The following is a 15000-nucleotide window of genomic DNA, read 5'->3' as shown; positions in this document are numbered from 1 at the left end:
CAAGGCAATCCTGGGAAGGAACATTTTTAAATTGGAACCCTGGGAAGGTTTACTTTTACCCAAATCCATATTCTTAGATTTCCCAGCATGCACCTTAACCCTGAACCCCCCCCTGTATATCTGCAGTACTACTACTCGGTGAGAATCTTTGCTGGCCAGGAGCCCAGTGGGGTGTGGATCGGCTGGGTAACACCCGACTACCACATGTACGACCCCAACTTTGACCTCTCCAAGGTCCGGAACGTCACCTTGACCGTTGGAGACGACAAGGGCAACATCCACGACAGGTAAGTGACATCACACGTCTACCTGGAGGGACACTGTACCCATATGTTTCACTGTTTCTGTGTTTACAGTGAGGGATTTCTAGAAACACATTGTCTCTTTGTCCCTACAATATGATTTTCTTTGTAGAAACAAAGTACTGAGCAGCTCACATTTATAGACAGAAGCTTGCTATTTATTTATTTTATCTGAACCTTTATTTAACTAGGCAAGTCAGTTAAAGAACAAGTTCTTATTTTCAATGACGGCCTACCGGGGAACAGTGGGTTAACTGCCTTGTTCAGGGGCAGAACGACAGATTTTTACCTTGTCAACTTGGGGATTCAATCTTGCAACCTTTCGGTTACTAGTCCAATGCTCTAACCACTAGGCTTCCTGCCGATCCAGTAAATCAAATCAAATGTATTTATGAAGCCCTTCTTACATCAGCTGATGTCTCAAAGTGCTGGACAGAAACCCAGCCTAAAACCCCAAACAGCAAGCAATGCAGGTGTAGTAACTGCTATATGGTCTGGGGCAGAGAGGTTATGGATGCTAATAACAGATTATAACTGGTCTGTGTCCTCATTATGAAGCATAGTAACTGTTAACTGTTATATGCTTCTACATCTGCATTGCTTGCTGTTTGGGGTTTTAGGCTGGGTTTCTGTACAGCACTTTGAGACATCAGCTGATGTACGAAGGGCTTTATAAATACATTTGATTTATATGGTCTGGGGCAGAGAGGTTATGGATGCTAGTAACAGGTTATAACTGGTCTGTGTCTACAGTATGAAGCATAGTAACTGCTACATGGTGTGGGGAGGAGACTTCGGCAACAGCTCCCAGCAGGCCAGGTTCAGCCAGGAGGACACTGTGGTTGGCTGCCTGGTCGACCTGGCAACAGGCCTCATGACATTCACAGCCAATGGGAAGGAGATAAACACCTTCTACCAGGTGTGTGTGTGTGTGTGTGTGTGTGTGTGTGTGTGTGTGTGTGTGTGTGTGTGTGTGTGTGTGTGTGTGTGTGTGTGTGTGTGTGTGTGTGTGTGTAGTATCAGGTGTGTGTGGTGAGACTCCTATGCACATGTTGGCTATGCCACTGAGGATGACTGGCGGTGAGTTGTTGTTGACAGAGGTATTTTGTTTCTTCCAGGTGGAGCCCAACACAAAGCTGTTTCCTGCTGTGTTCGTCCAGCCCTCCAGTCAGAACATGGTACAGCTGGAGCTGGGGAAACTCAAGGTCAGAATCCTCCTCCTTCTTTCTTTTCTTCCACATCCTCCTCCTCCTCCACCTCATGTTCATCCTCCTCCTCCTCCTCCTCCTCCTCCTCCACAACCCCCTGCTCCTCCATATCCTCCCCCTCCCTTTCCACTCCCTCATCCTCCTCCTCATCCTCCACATCCTCCTCCTCCTCCATCCTCCCCTCCCTTTCCTCCCCATCCTCCTCCTCCTCCTCCTCCTCCTCCATATCCTCCCCCTCCCTTTCCACTCCCACATCCTCCTCCTCCTCCTCCTCCTCCATATCCTCCCCCTCCCTTTCCACTCCCACATCCTCCTCCTCCTCCTCCTCCATATCCTCCCCCTCCCTTTCCACTCCCCCTCATCCTCCTCCTCCTCCTCCTCCTCCACATCCTCCCCCTCCCTTTCCACTCCCTCATCCTAAAGTACTCCATACTCACACGTCTGATCTTGTCCCATTCTCTGAACTCATCCTCCACATCCTCCTCCTCCTCCTCCTCCTCCACATCCTCCCCCTCCCTTTCCACTCCCTCATCCTCTTTCTCCTCCTCCTCCTCCTCCACATCCTCCCCCTCCCTTTCCACTCCCTCATCCTAAAGTACTCCATACTCACACGTCTGACCTTGTCCCATTCTCTGAACTCATCCTCCACATCCTCCTCCTCCTCCTCCTCCACATCCTCCCCCTCCCTTTCCACTCCCTCATCCTCTTTCTCCTCCTCCTCCTCCTTCTCCTCCACATCCTCCCCCTCCCTTTCCACTCCCTCATCCTCCTCCTCCTCCTCCTCCTCCTCCTCCACATCCTCCCCCTCCCTTTCCACTCCCTCATCCTCCTCCTCCTCCTCCTCCTCCTCCTCCCCCTCCCTTTCCACTCCCTCATCCTAAAGTACTCCATACTCACACGTCTGACCTTGTCCCATTCTCTGAACCACACCATTCTCCTTTCTATTCTACTGTTGTCTCTCCTGAACCCCTCCGTTTGACTTCCTGTTTATAATGACCATTCCACTACTGTTGTCTCTCCTGAACCCCTCAATGCTCTTCTACCAAAAAACCACTCCCCTTATCACTCTTCTACCAGAAAACCACTCCCCTTATCACTCTTCTACCAGAAAACCACTCCCCTTATCAGCTCTTCTACCAGAAAACCACTCCCCTTATTGCTCTTCTACCAGAAAACCACTCCCTTTATCACTCTTCTACCAGAAAACCACTCCCCTTATTGCTCTTCTACCAGAAAACCACTCCCTTTATCACTCTTCTACCAGAAAACCACTCCCCCTATTGCTCTCCTACCAGAAAACCACTCCCCTTATTGCTCTTCTACCAGAAAACCACTCCCCTTATTGAGGTGTGTTTGACCATAACACCGTTCTGTCTTCTTCTCCTCTCAGAACATCATTGCTCTCAGCAGCCAGAAGAACCACTGCCCCTTAGTGCCCCCAGGCTGTGTTTCCATAGACACCGTTCTGTCTTCTTCTCCTCTCAGAACATCATGCCAATCTCAGCAGCCATGTTCCGCAGTGAGCGTAAGAACCCAGTGCCCCAGTGCCCCCCCAGGCTGGACATCCAGATCATGACCTGTTGACCCCCGTCATCTGGTCCCGCATGCCCAACCACTTCCTGGACCCAGAGGTCGGCAGGGTCAGCGAGAGACTGGGCTGGATGGTGGAGTGTACCGAACCCCTCACCATGATGGCCCTGCACATACCCGAGGAGAACAGGTTAGATACAACACACTGTCCATGCTAATCCTAACCCCTCACCATGATGGCCCTGTACATACCTGAGGAGAACAGGTTAGATACAACACACTGTCCATGCTAATCCTAACCCCTCACCATGATGGCCCTGTACATACCTGAGGAGAACAGGTTAGATACAACACACTGTCCACGCTAATCCTAACCCCTCACCATGATGGCCCTGCATATACCTGAGGAGAACAGGTTAGATACAACACACTGTCCATGCTAATCCTAACCCCTCACCATGATGGCCCTGTACATACCTGAGGAGAACAGGTTAGATACAACACACTGTCCATGCTAATCCTAACCCCTCACCATGATGGCCCTTTATATACCTGAGGAGAACAGGTTAGATACAACACACTGTCCATGCTAATCCTAACCCCTCACCATGATGGCCCTGTACATACCTGAGGAGAACAGGTTAGATACAACACACTGTCCATGCTAATCCTAACCCCTCACCATGATGGCCCTGTACATACCTGAGGAGAACAGGTTAGATACAACACACTGTCCATGCTAATCCTAACCCCTCACCATGATGGCCCTTTATATACCTGAGGAGAACAGGTTAGATACAACACACTGTCCACGCTAATCCTAACCCCTCACCATGATGGCCCTTTATATACCTGAGGAGAACAGGTTAGATACAACACACTGTCCACGCTAATCCTAACTCTTTGTCATGAAGAACTGGTTAGAGATAAACTGTACACTACAGAGTTGGACTCAATTCAGTTAGCAACATGTTGTCAGAGACACTAAATGGGCCAGTCTCAGTGAATTACTTTTCAAATAGTTTTAATCGTTTTTTAAATATATTTTTTCAAATGCTGTAAACAAAACAATAGCAGGACAGTTGATTGAGATGTTAAGGTTTTTAAATACTCATATGGCAGTCATAGACACCGAAATACGTGGATTTGGGACTAAATAAACAATTACATTTGCAACGGACATAAACAATTCTAATAAATGCAACAGTTGGACAATGGATGAAGATACTCCAAACTTTTAGAATGTTTATAATCCAGATATTGATTTAGCGCATAAAACATTTTACTGCCACAGAAAAAAAACTTTTACCGACTGCCTCGATTCGGTCGCACGTAACAAATTTTGAAATGGTTGTTTTTTGACATTAGATAAAAGTAGAGACTCGGAGATAGAAAATGGGTATATCATACACAGCAGTTGAGGAACAATGGGAAGGTAATTCTGCTTTGAAAGTTGATAAACTTGTGACCTCACTTTGAGAAAATGTCCCTTGAATGTTTTGGTACACCTACTGGAGAGCTCTTCTTTGTCTACACACGTTCAGCATCGTTCACACCCTCTTAAGCCTTAGCCCCACCCATCTATTTAAGGATTCACATGCGAGGCCATCTGCTAAACAGAGGGAGTAAAGTAGTGTAAGTAAAAAACAACCAAAGATTTCAAGACTAAAAGTGATGAAAGTAGTAGCCTACAATAAAGTTAAAACTTCAGGTAAAAATACACTTCATCTAGTCCTTGTCATTATCTAGTCCTAAATCCTAATCTGACTTTGGTGCAGGTCCTGTTGTTCTTCACATCTCTGGTAAACACACTATATCAAATAAAAGTGTATTTGTCACATGAACAGGATACAGAAGGTACAGTGAAATGGTTTACAGGGAGAGTAGAAATATCAACAACAGAAACTGTCCAGATAAAAAGATTTAAAAAAAGATTTGATTCATATTTTATAATTATTAGATGACGCTAACCCAACACACTTGTCAAAATCATTTGGTCATGTGAAAGAAATGCTATAACCACCCTCACACCTATTTAATTAACCTTTATTTAACTTGGCAAGTCAGTTAAGAACAAATCCTTATTTTACAATGACGGCCTATGAACAGTGGGGTTAACTGCTTTGTTCAGGGGCAGAATGACAGATTTGTACCTTGTCATCTCGGGGATTCGATCTTGCAACCTTTACGGTTACTAGTCCCAACGCTCTAACCACTAGGCTACCTGCTGGTTACTAGTCCCAACGCTCTAACCACTAGGCTACCTGCTGGTTACTAGTCCCAACGCTCTAACCACTAGGCTACCTGCTGGTTACTAGTCCAACACTCTAACCACTAGGCTACCTGCTGGTTACTAGTCCCAACGCTCTAACCACTGGGCTACCTGCTGGTTACTAGTCCCAACGCTCTAACCACTGGGCTACCTGCTGGTTACTAGTCCCAACGCTCTAACCACTAGGCTACCTGCCCGGGTCACTATTGTCAAGATATGTACACATCTTCATGAAATACAGTAGATGGCCGTAATCACCCTCAGACACACCTTTTGTTTAGACATGTAGCTAGCTAGCTAAACTAAACAATGAACCGGCATAATCTCAACTCATACTACTACCAACACAAACATTGGCGTAGCTGTAGTATGAATCTGCAGGTAGCTAAAGCTAACCAACTAGGTTCTATGTTAGATATCTAGCTAACATTAGGCTATAACTAGCAAGGCAAATGGGTTTCTGATTTAAATAATATTACTACACAGATTATACATGCAACAGCGAGCCACCAAGCTAACATTCGCTACCTAGCTAACAGCTTTAACTTGCAATGAAAACAATTTTCATTGGGGTAGCCGCCCTGTGGGATTCTGTCCAGAGTCGTGATGCTAGTCGGGCGGGAGGGTGCGGGCAGCAATAGGTTGAAGAGCATGCACTTAGTTTGACTTGCATTTAAAAGCAGTTGGAGGCCTCGGAAGGAGAGTTGTATGGCATTGAAGCTCAGTCGGCAGTTTGTTAGCACAGTGTCCAAAGAAGGGCCAGATGAATACAGAATGTATACCATGTCTGAGTCTAACCTGGGCCACCAAAAAGTGTCTCCTTGCAAGACCTTTCATTTTGACCACGCCCCAGTGGTTTCCCCGTAGCTCCTTCAGTAGGCCCCTCTGTAGAGTAGCCCGACACCACCGCTCTCTCATACCCCATAACCCACCATTACTTTCTCCAGGGGGCTCATCCCTTCTCACCCAATAAGGCTTTAGTTCTGGATCAGTAACGTGGTTAGGTCACCCTGTCAGTGTGAAATGCTTCACTTTTGCCAAACCTTTGTCCTTGGTAGTTTCCCTGGCGATGTTCTTAGCTAAAAAATGGGAAGTACATCTAAAGATGACACTTCGATAGTTCGGATTGCGTGAAGCAATTAGGCCTCTCACTACCGCCAGGCATCCTGTGTGAGATGACATCACCCACCCCGTTATGGTGAGGCATCACCAGCCAATATTACTGGCGTGTGTGGGGGGATCTATCCTGTCTATTATTATCTAGTTTATCCTGGATATAGCCCCTGTTAGTCTATCCTGGATATAGCCCCTGTTAGTCTATCCTGGATATAGCCCCTGTTAGTCTATCCTGGATATAGCCCCTGTTAGTCTATCCTGGATATAGCCCCTGTTCGTCCTTCCTGGATGTAGCCCCTGTTAGTCTATCCTGGATGTAGCCCCTGTTAGTCTATCCTGGATGTAGCCCCTGTTAGTCTATCCTGGATATAGCCCCTGTTAGTCTATCCTGGATGTAGCCCCTGTTCGTCCTTCCTGGATTTAGCCCCTGAGTCTATTCCGGATATAGCCCCTGTTAGTCTATCCTGGATATAGCCCCTGTTAGTCTATCCTGGATATAGCCCCTGTTAGTCTATCCTGGATATAGCCCCTGTTCGTCCTTCCTGGATGTAGCCCCTGTTAGTCTATCCTGGATATAGCCCCCCAGTCTATCCTGGATATAGCCCCTGTTAGTCTATCCTGGATGTAGCCCCTGTTAGTCTATCCTGGATGTAGCCCCTGTTAGTCTATCCTGGATGTAGCCCCTGTTAGTCTATCCTGGATGTAGCCCCTGTTAGTCTATCCTGGATATAGCCCCTGTTAGTCTATCCTGGATGTAGCCCCTGTTAGTCTATCCTGGATGTAGCCCCTGTTAGTCTATCCTGGATATAGCCTCATGTTAGTCTATCCTGGATATAGCCCCTGTTAGTCTATCCTGGATGTAGCCCCTGTTCGTCCTTCCTGGATTTAGCCCCTGAGTCTATTCCGGATATAGCCCCTGTTAGTCTATCCTGGATATAGCCCCTGTTAGTCTATCCTGGATATAGCCCCTGTTAGTCTATCCTGGATGTAGCCCCTGTTAGTCTATCCCAGATGTAGCCCCTGTTAGTCTATCCCAGATGTAGCCCCTGTTAGTCTATCCTGGATATAGCCCGTTAGTCTATCCTGGATATAGCCCCTGTTAGTCTATCCTGGATATAGCCCCTGTTAGTCTATCCTGGATATAGCCCATGTTTGTCTATTCTGGATATAGCCCCTGTTAGTCTATCCCAGATGTAGCCCCTGTTAGTCTATCCTGGATGTAGCCCCTGTTAGTCTATCCTGGATATAGCCCGTTAGTCTATCCTGGATATAGCCCCTGTTAGTCTATCCTGGATATAGCCCCTGTTTGTCTATTCTGGACATAGCCCCTGTTAGTCTATCCTGGATGTAGCCCCTGTTAGTCTATCCTGGATGTAGCCCATGTTAGTCTATCCTGGATATAGCCCCTGTTAGTCTATCCTGGATATAGCCCCTGTTAGTCTATCCTGGATGTAGCCCCTGTTAGTCTATCCTGGATGTAGCCCCTGTTAGTCTATCCTGGATGTAGCCCCTGTTAGTCTATCCTGGATATAGCCCCTGTTAGTCTATCCTGGATGTAGCCCCTGTTAGTCTATTCTGGATGTAGCCCCTGTTAGTCTATCCTGGATGTAGCCCCTGTTAGTCTATCCTGGATATAGCCCCTGTTAGTCTATCCTGGATGTAGCCCCTGTTAGTCTATCCTGGATGTAGCCCCTGTTAGTCTATCCTGGATGTAGCCTCTGTTAGTCTATCCTGGATGTAGCCCCTGTTAGTCTATCCTGGATGTAGCCCCTGTTAGTATATCCTGGATGTAGCCCCTGTTAGTCTATCCTGGATATAGCCTCATGTCTATCCTGGATATAGCCCCTGTTAGTCTATCCGGGATATAGCCCCTGTTAGTCTATCCTGGATATAGCCCCTCAGTCTATCCTGGATGTAGCCCCTGTTAGTCTATCCTGGATATAGCCCCTGTTCGTCTATCCTGGATGTAGCCCCTGTTAGTCTATCCTGGATATAGCCCCTGTTCGTCTATCCTGGATATAGCCCCTCAGTCTATCCTGGATGTAGCCCCTGTTAGTCTATCCTGGACATAGCCCCTGTTAGTCTATCCTGGATATAGCCCCTGTTAGTCTATCCTGGATATAGCCCCTGTTAGTCTATCCTGGATATAGCCCCTGTTAGTTTATCCTGGATATAGCCCGTTTGTCTATCCTGGATATAGCCTCATGCTAGTCTATCCTGGATATAGCCTCATGTTAGTCTATCCTGGATATAGCCTCATGTTAGTCTATCCTGGATATAGCCTCATGTTAGTCTATCCTGGATGTAGCCCCTGTTAGTCTGTCCTGGATATAGCCTCATGTTAGTCTATCCTGGATGTAGTCCCTGTTAGTCTATCCTGGATGTAGCCCCTCTTAGTATATCCTGGATGTAGTCCCTGTTAGTCTATCCTGGATGTAGTCCCTGTTAGTCTATCCTGGATGTAGCCCCTGTTAGTCTATCCTGGATATAGCCCCTGTTAGTCTATCCTGGATGTAGCCCCTGCTAGTCTATCCTGGATGTAGCCCCTGTTAGTCTATCCTGGATGTAGCCCTTGTTAGTCTATCCTGGATGTAGCCCCTGTTAGTCTATCCTGGATATAGCCCCTGTTAGTCTATCCTGGATATAGCCCCTGTTAGTCTATCCTGGATGTAGTCCCTGTTAGTCTATCCTGGATGTAGTCTCATGTTAGTCTATCCTGGATGTAGCCCCTGTTAGTCTATCCTGGATGTAGCCCGTTAGTCTATCCTGGATATAGCCTCATGTTAGTCTATCCTGGATATAGCCTCATGTTAGTCTATCCTGGATGTAGCCCCTGTTAGTCTATCCTGTGACCTAAGTGACACTAGACTGAAAAGACGAGTCCCTGTTTACTCTCAACCCACGTTTTTGCAGCCAACTTTAACACTGCTTCTAAGTTCTGTAAGTGGTCCTCTGGCCCGATTTCCCTGTGACATAAGAATGCCATCTAGAAAGCACACAACCCCAGGTAAACCCTCTAAGACCTGGCCCAATAATTTGTTGGAATATAGCTGGAGCGTGTGATACTCTTGAGGCAGTCTACTCCTCTGGTATTAAACCCTTCAGCGTGTTAATAGTCTGGAAATGCATTGCCTCTTGATCTACCTCCACTTGCTGGTAGGTCTGTGTAAGGTCTACCTTTGTGAACTGTTTTACACACCAATGTGCACCACTAAACACCTCAGCATATTTATCGCACAGCCGGGCAACTGGATCTGACACATAGTTCACTCTTCACCAATCTAATTTGAGGTGCTGAATCCAGCCCCCGCTACAAGACCATGGTGCTTGCCTACGGAGCTGTGAGGGGAACGGCACCTCAGTACCTCCAGGCTCTGATCAGGCCCTACACCCAAACAAGGGCACTGCGTTCATCCACCTCTGGCCTGCTCGCCTCCCTACCACTGAGGAAGTACAGTTCCCGCTCAGCCCAGTCAAAACTGTTCGCTGCTCTGGCCCCCCAATGGTGGAACAAACTCCCTCACGACGCCAGGACAGCGGAGTCAATCACCACCTTCCGGAGACACCTGAAACCCCACCTCTTTCAGGAATACCTAGGATAGGATAAAGTAATCCTTCTCCCCCCCCCCTTAAAAGATTTAGATGCACTACTGTTCCACTGGATGTCATAAGGTGAATGCACCAATTTGTAAGTCGCTCTGGATAAGAGCGTCTGCTAAATGACTTAAATGTAAATGTAAATGTAGCGCGGGACTCTCCGCTTTTCACACTAATAGAGGTGTCTTTTCACTTTAACCTCCAACTGTTCCAATAACTGAATCGGTGGAGCTGAGTAACTTCTCAAAACAACATTACATGGTTGCGGTTGATGCTTCTTTAAAATCTGCTGTTGTACAGCTTCTCTGAGAAAATAAAACATGGCAGCCCCAGTATCTACCTCCATCTTTACCCCCCCCCCCCCCCCGTTTACATCTCACCATGACCATATAAGGTTTCACATACTCACGATCACTACACACAGTAAAAAGTCCCCAAGTTCTCTTCTGACTGTTGATTTCTGACTGTTGATTTCTGACTGTGCCAGAGCCTGCAGACAATAGCAGTTCTGTCTCTTCAACTTGACCTGTGAACCCCTTTACTAGATTAGAGTGCACTTGTTGAGAGCGTTGCTTAGAAAACGCGCTGTTCCCCGCAGATACTCTCCCCCTGCAAGCTCTTTCAAGATGTCCAGTCTTCAGGCACGCTCTGCATTGAAACTCCTTGTAATGGCAGGTGTGCTGTGAATGTCCTGTCCCATAAACAGCGAAAACAGGGCTTTGACGTATCCCCCCCTCTGGTCTGACATCCACTGTTTCTCCCTGTTGGATCCAGGTCGATGCCCCTCCCATTTTGTGGTCAACTGATCAGTTCTCAACTGACTCGGGTGTCAGACCGGAATTTCTGCATACTCCGGGCTGTGCACTCCCGAGTTGTTGACAATTGTCACGGTCGTCTTCCTCTTCATCTGAAGAGGAGAGGCGAGAAGGATCGGAGGACCAAAATGCAGCGTGATATGTGTTCATGTTGAATGTTTAATTAAAGAAAGAACTGAACACTGAAACACTATACAAAAAACAGTAAACAAAATAACAACCGTGAAGCTAATGTGAGCTGCGCTGAAACAAGCCATCAACATAGACAATCACCCACAAACAAACAGTGCAACCCAGGCTACCTAAGTATGATTCTCAATCAGGGACAACTAATGACACCTGCCTCTGATTGAGAACCATACTAGGCCGAAACATAGAAATACCCAAATCATAGAAAAACAAACATAGACTGACTGCCCACCCAACTCACGCCCTGACCATACTAAATCAATACAAAACAAAGGAAATAAAGGTCAGAACGTGACAACAATGTCCAATACATTTGCCCATGTTAAATTCTCCCAGTATGCCACGCAGCTCCTTACTGGCAACTCGATAAACTAGCTGCTCCCTCATCTGCAGCCCCAAACTCACATGTAGCCACCAGTCCCTTTAGCGATGCTATATCCTCAGCTAACGTCTCTCCCAAACAACTGTTTCCTATTCCAAAAAAAACATACTTCTCGCTCAACACATTCCATTTTGGCGCATAAATGTCTCTCAGAGCTGAAATGAGCTTCTGGAAGCTAGCCTCTCCCGGCTTCTTCGGCGCTATCAAATCTTTCAGCAGTGTGAATGTCTTTGAACCCACGGCTGATAGAAACACCGCTCTTCCGTGGTCGTCAGCTATCTCGTTGGCCTCCAAAAACTGCAAAAAAATATATATGTGCTGAAGCTCTCATTAATCCTCCTGGAAACACAAACCGGTCTCACTACTGAAATGTACCATAACTCTCATTAGCCCACGCCGTTTCGGAGGACACGTGGCTCTCAACCTTCACCTCTTCCAAGTCTATAGAGGAATTGCAGCGATCGGACAAGACCGTAACTACCAATTGGATATCTTTCAGTTGGGGAGAAAGAAGGGTAAAAGTACAAACAAAATGATGTAATGATTTAAACGATTTGACCCTCCAGATCTGTTTACACTAGATTGATATGCAGGACATGACCCCTGACCCCTGACCCCCCATCCCCGGAGATGGTCTCGAAGATCACATCACAATGCTGCTTTTAATCATCTAAACCTGTGAAAAAAATGTGGTCAACAATCAGAATGTAGAAAAGATCAAGAAGAAAAAGGATGCATGTTAGAACCAGGTATAAACAGGGCCATGGAGGACTGATTTGGGCTCGTTGCTTCGAGTTGACGTTATCTTTACATGCGCTACTTTACACCCTAAACCCTGTGTAAAGGTTCTATTCCCTTCCTGTAGGTGTATAGACATCCTGGAGTTGTCTGAGCGCCTGGATCTGCTGAAGTTCCACTTCCATACTCTGATGTTGTACTGTGCTGTCTGCGCTCTGGGCAACAACCGTGTAGCACACGCCCTCTGCTCGCATGTTGACGAATCACAGCTCTTCTACGCCATGGAGAACACCTACCTGCCCGGTCCCCTTCGCAGCGGGTACAGATCTCATCTCATTGATTGTTTTATCTCCGTGTCTAACACATTAGTTGCCCCAAGTGGGCTAACTTACAAGACAAAAAATGACTTGTGCACAAAAAACGAATTTACAATGTAATAATTCTTACTGTCAACATCTCAGTCTCCAGATAATATGATCTTTTACCTTTAATCTCTCTCCCTGTCCAGGTTCTACGACCTGCTGATCTCCATCCACCTGGAGTCAGCTAAACGGGCACGGCTGGGCACCAACCGGGAGTTCATTGTGCCCATGTCCGCCGAGACCCTCAGCATCACCCTGTACCCTGACGCTGAGAAGGCCTCTGACCTTCCTGGGGTGGGGTTAACTACCTGTCTTAGACCCAAGCTGCACTTCTCAACCATCAACTTTGTTGGGACGGATCCTGACCTGTACACTCTCAGCCCTGTCTTCCCTCTTCAGGTAAGTCACTTAAATTCAGATCAAATCAATGTTCATCAATCCAGCCCAGTGAGTCAGCTTCTTGTGTGGCTTTGGTACAACAAGACACACAATGTACAAATGAAGGTAAATGAAGGTAAATGAAGGCAAATGAAGGTAAGCTCTTTTGCCTGAATCTGGTGTATGTACAGACATTTGTTTAAACCGCTGTAGGTCTAAGCCAGTGGTACTCACTAATATTTCTGAGGGAGCCACTTTTTGTTAATCAAAATCACTGTGTGAGTCCCCCATACCCATCGGAGAGCGGGGGCTTGGGGGTCACAAATTCAAATGGATTCATATATGATATTTAAGATACTACTAGCTTGGACCATAAAGCTACACTACATGACCGAAAATATGTGGACATCTGTTCGACAAAAATCATGGGCATTAATATGGAGTTGGCCCCCCCTCTTTGCTGCTATAACAGCCTCCACTCTTCTGGGAAGGCTTTCCACTAGATGTTGGAACATTGCTGCTATAACAGCCTCCGCTCTTCTGGGAAGGCTTTCCACTAGATGATGGAACATTGCTGCTATAACAGCCTCCACTCTTCTGGGAAGGCTTTCCACTAGATGTTGGAACATTGCTATGGGGACTTGCTTCCATTCAGCCATGAGCACTAGTGAAGTCGGGCACTTAGCCTTAGCCAGTTAGCTAACATAGCATCCCTCTCTGTTGTAATAGCCATAGCCAGCTAGCTAACATATCATCCCTCTCTGTTGGATAGCCTTAGCCAGTTAGCTAACATAGCATCCCTCTCTGTTGGATAGCCATAGCCAGCTAGCTAACATAGCATCCCTCTCTGTTGGATAGCCATAGCCAGCTAGCTAACATAGCATCCCTCTCTGTTGGATAGCCGTAGCCAGTTAGCTAACATAGCATCCCTCTCTGTTTGAGCCGGGTGATTGAGTAGGCTAAACTAGCTAGCTGAATTCAACTGGCTAAGTGAACGTTTTACAAAATACAACCAAATATAGTTAGCTTTCTCTCTGTCTCTCTCTTACTTCTCCTTAATTTAGGAAGAAATTAATTTGTTCAAAAAATGTTCAACTATTGTCTTTCTCTCTCTTTTGAGTCAATTACTCATCACATTTTATGCACTGCGGTGCTAGCTAGATGTAGCTTATGCTTTCAGTACTAGATTCAAGAGCTCTGATAGGTTGGAGAACATCCTCCAGAAGTTGTCATAGTTACCATAATAATTAGACCCATATTTGGTCACTTTAATTTTTACTTCCTATTCATGTTGTCATTTTTACCTCCCTGTACGCGGTTACTATCAGACGACTTGTGTGTCGTAGAGCAAAACAAGTTGGTGTTAAACGTTCCTCAGCTTTCGGTAATGCGTTCGTATACGTTTGTAGCTTAAACCGTCTGGACAGTCAGTTGTGTGAGAAGAATTGGGATTTCTGCATCAGCGACTTCAGACAACTGTCGTAGTACTTAACAACCCAACACACTCTTGTCCGTGAGTCTAAAGCTTTCGATGGTGGAGTTTAGTTAGTTTGTGTTTTTACAGATGATTTCGGTGACGATTTTTCTTGTTCCGGATCCTGTCGTGTCTGGGGAAAAAAACACTGTCTAGACGCATTGCTGCAATCGGTGAACTCAGTACAGTCTCACGGAGCCTATGCAAGAAACAGGAAGTGTCTAAGCGTAAACACACAGGGAGCTATTGAATAAGACTCAAGGGGGTTTATTTGCCTCCGTCCAATACATCTAACAATTCAGAGTTAAGTGAAATAAGGCCGGAGACCAGGGTTAGATGGGTTGGTAAAGCAGCTAGTTATTCAGAGTCAAGTGAAATAAGGCCGGAGACCAGGGTTAGATGGGTTGGTAAAGCAGCTAGTTATTCAGAGTCAAGTGAAATAAGGCCTGAGACCAGGGTTAGATGGGTTGGTAAAGCAGCTAGTTATTCAGAGTCAAGTGAAATAAGGCCTGAGACCAGGGATAGATGGGTTGGTAAAGCAGCTAGTTATTCAGAGTCAAGTGAAATAAGGCCTGAGACCAGGGTTAGATGGGTTGGTAAAGCAGCTAGTTATTCAGAGTCAAGTGAAATAAGGCCG

At 46.4% G+C, this 15000-nt stretch overlaps 1 protein-coding gene across 1 annotated transcript in view; it reads left to right on the top strand.

Moving 5' to 3' along the window:
• The window catches only part of ryr1b (ryanodine receptor 1b (skeletal)), a 287373-nt gene that overhangs the window by 99459 nt on the left and 172914 nt on the right, over nucleotides 1-15000 (top strand). The window contains 7 exon segments of the mRNA XM_065027242.1: nucleotides 127-287; nucleotides 1056-1221; nucleotides 1421-1507; nucleotides 2996-3085; nucleotides 3088-3230; nucleotides 12277-12468; nucleotides 12658-12910. Of these exon segments, the coding sequence (XP_064883314.1) occupies nucleotides 127-287; nucleotides 1056-1221; nucleotides 1421-1507; nucleotides 2996-3085; nucleotides 3088-3230; nucleotides 12277-12468; nucleotides 12658-12910 (1092 nt within the window).

The sequence above is a fragment of the Oncorhynchus nerka genome, linkage group LG14, assembly GCF_034236695.1.
Source record: "Oncorhynchus nerka isolate Pitt River linkage group LG14, Oner_Uvic_2.0, whole genome shotgun sequence".
Lineage (NCBI taxonomy): Eukaryota > Metazoa > Chordata > Actinopteri > Salmoniformes > Salmonidae > Oncorhynchus > Oncorhynchus nerka.
This window is presented reverse-complemented; position numbering and strand designations above follow the sequence as displayed.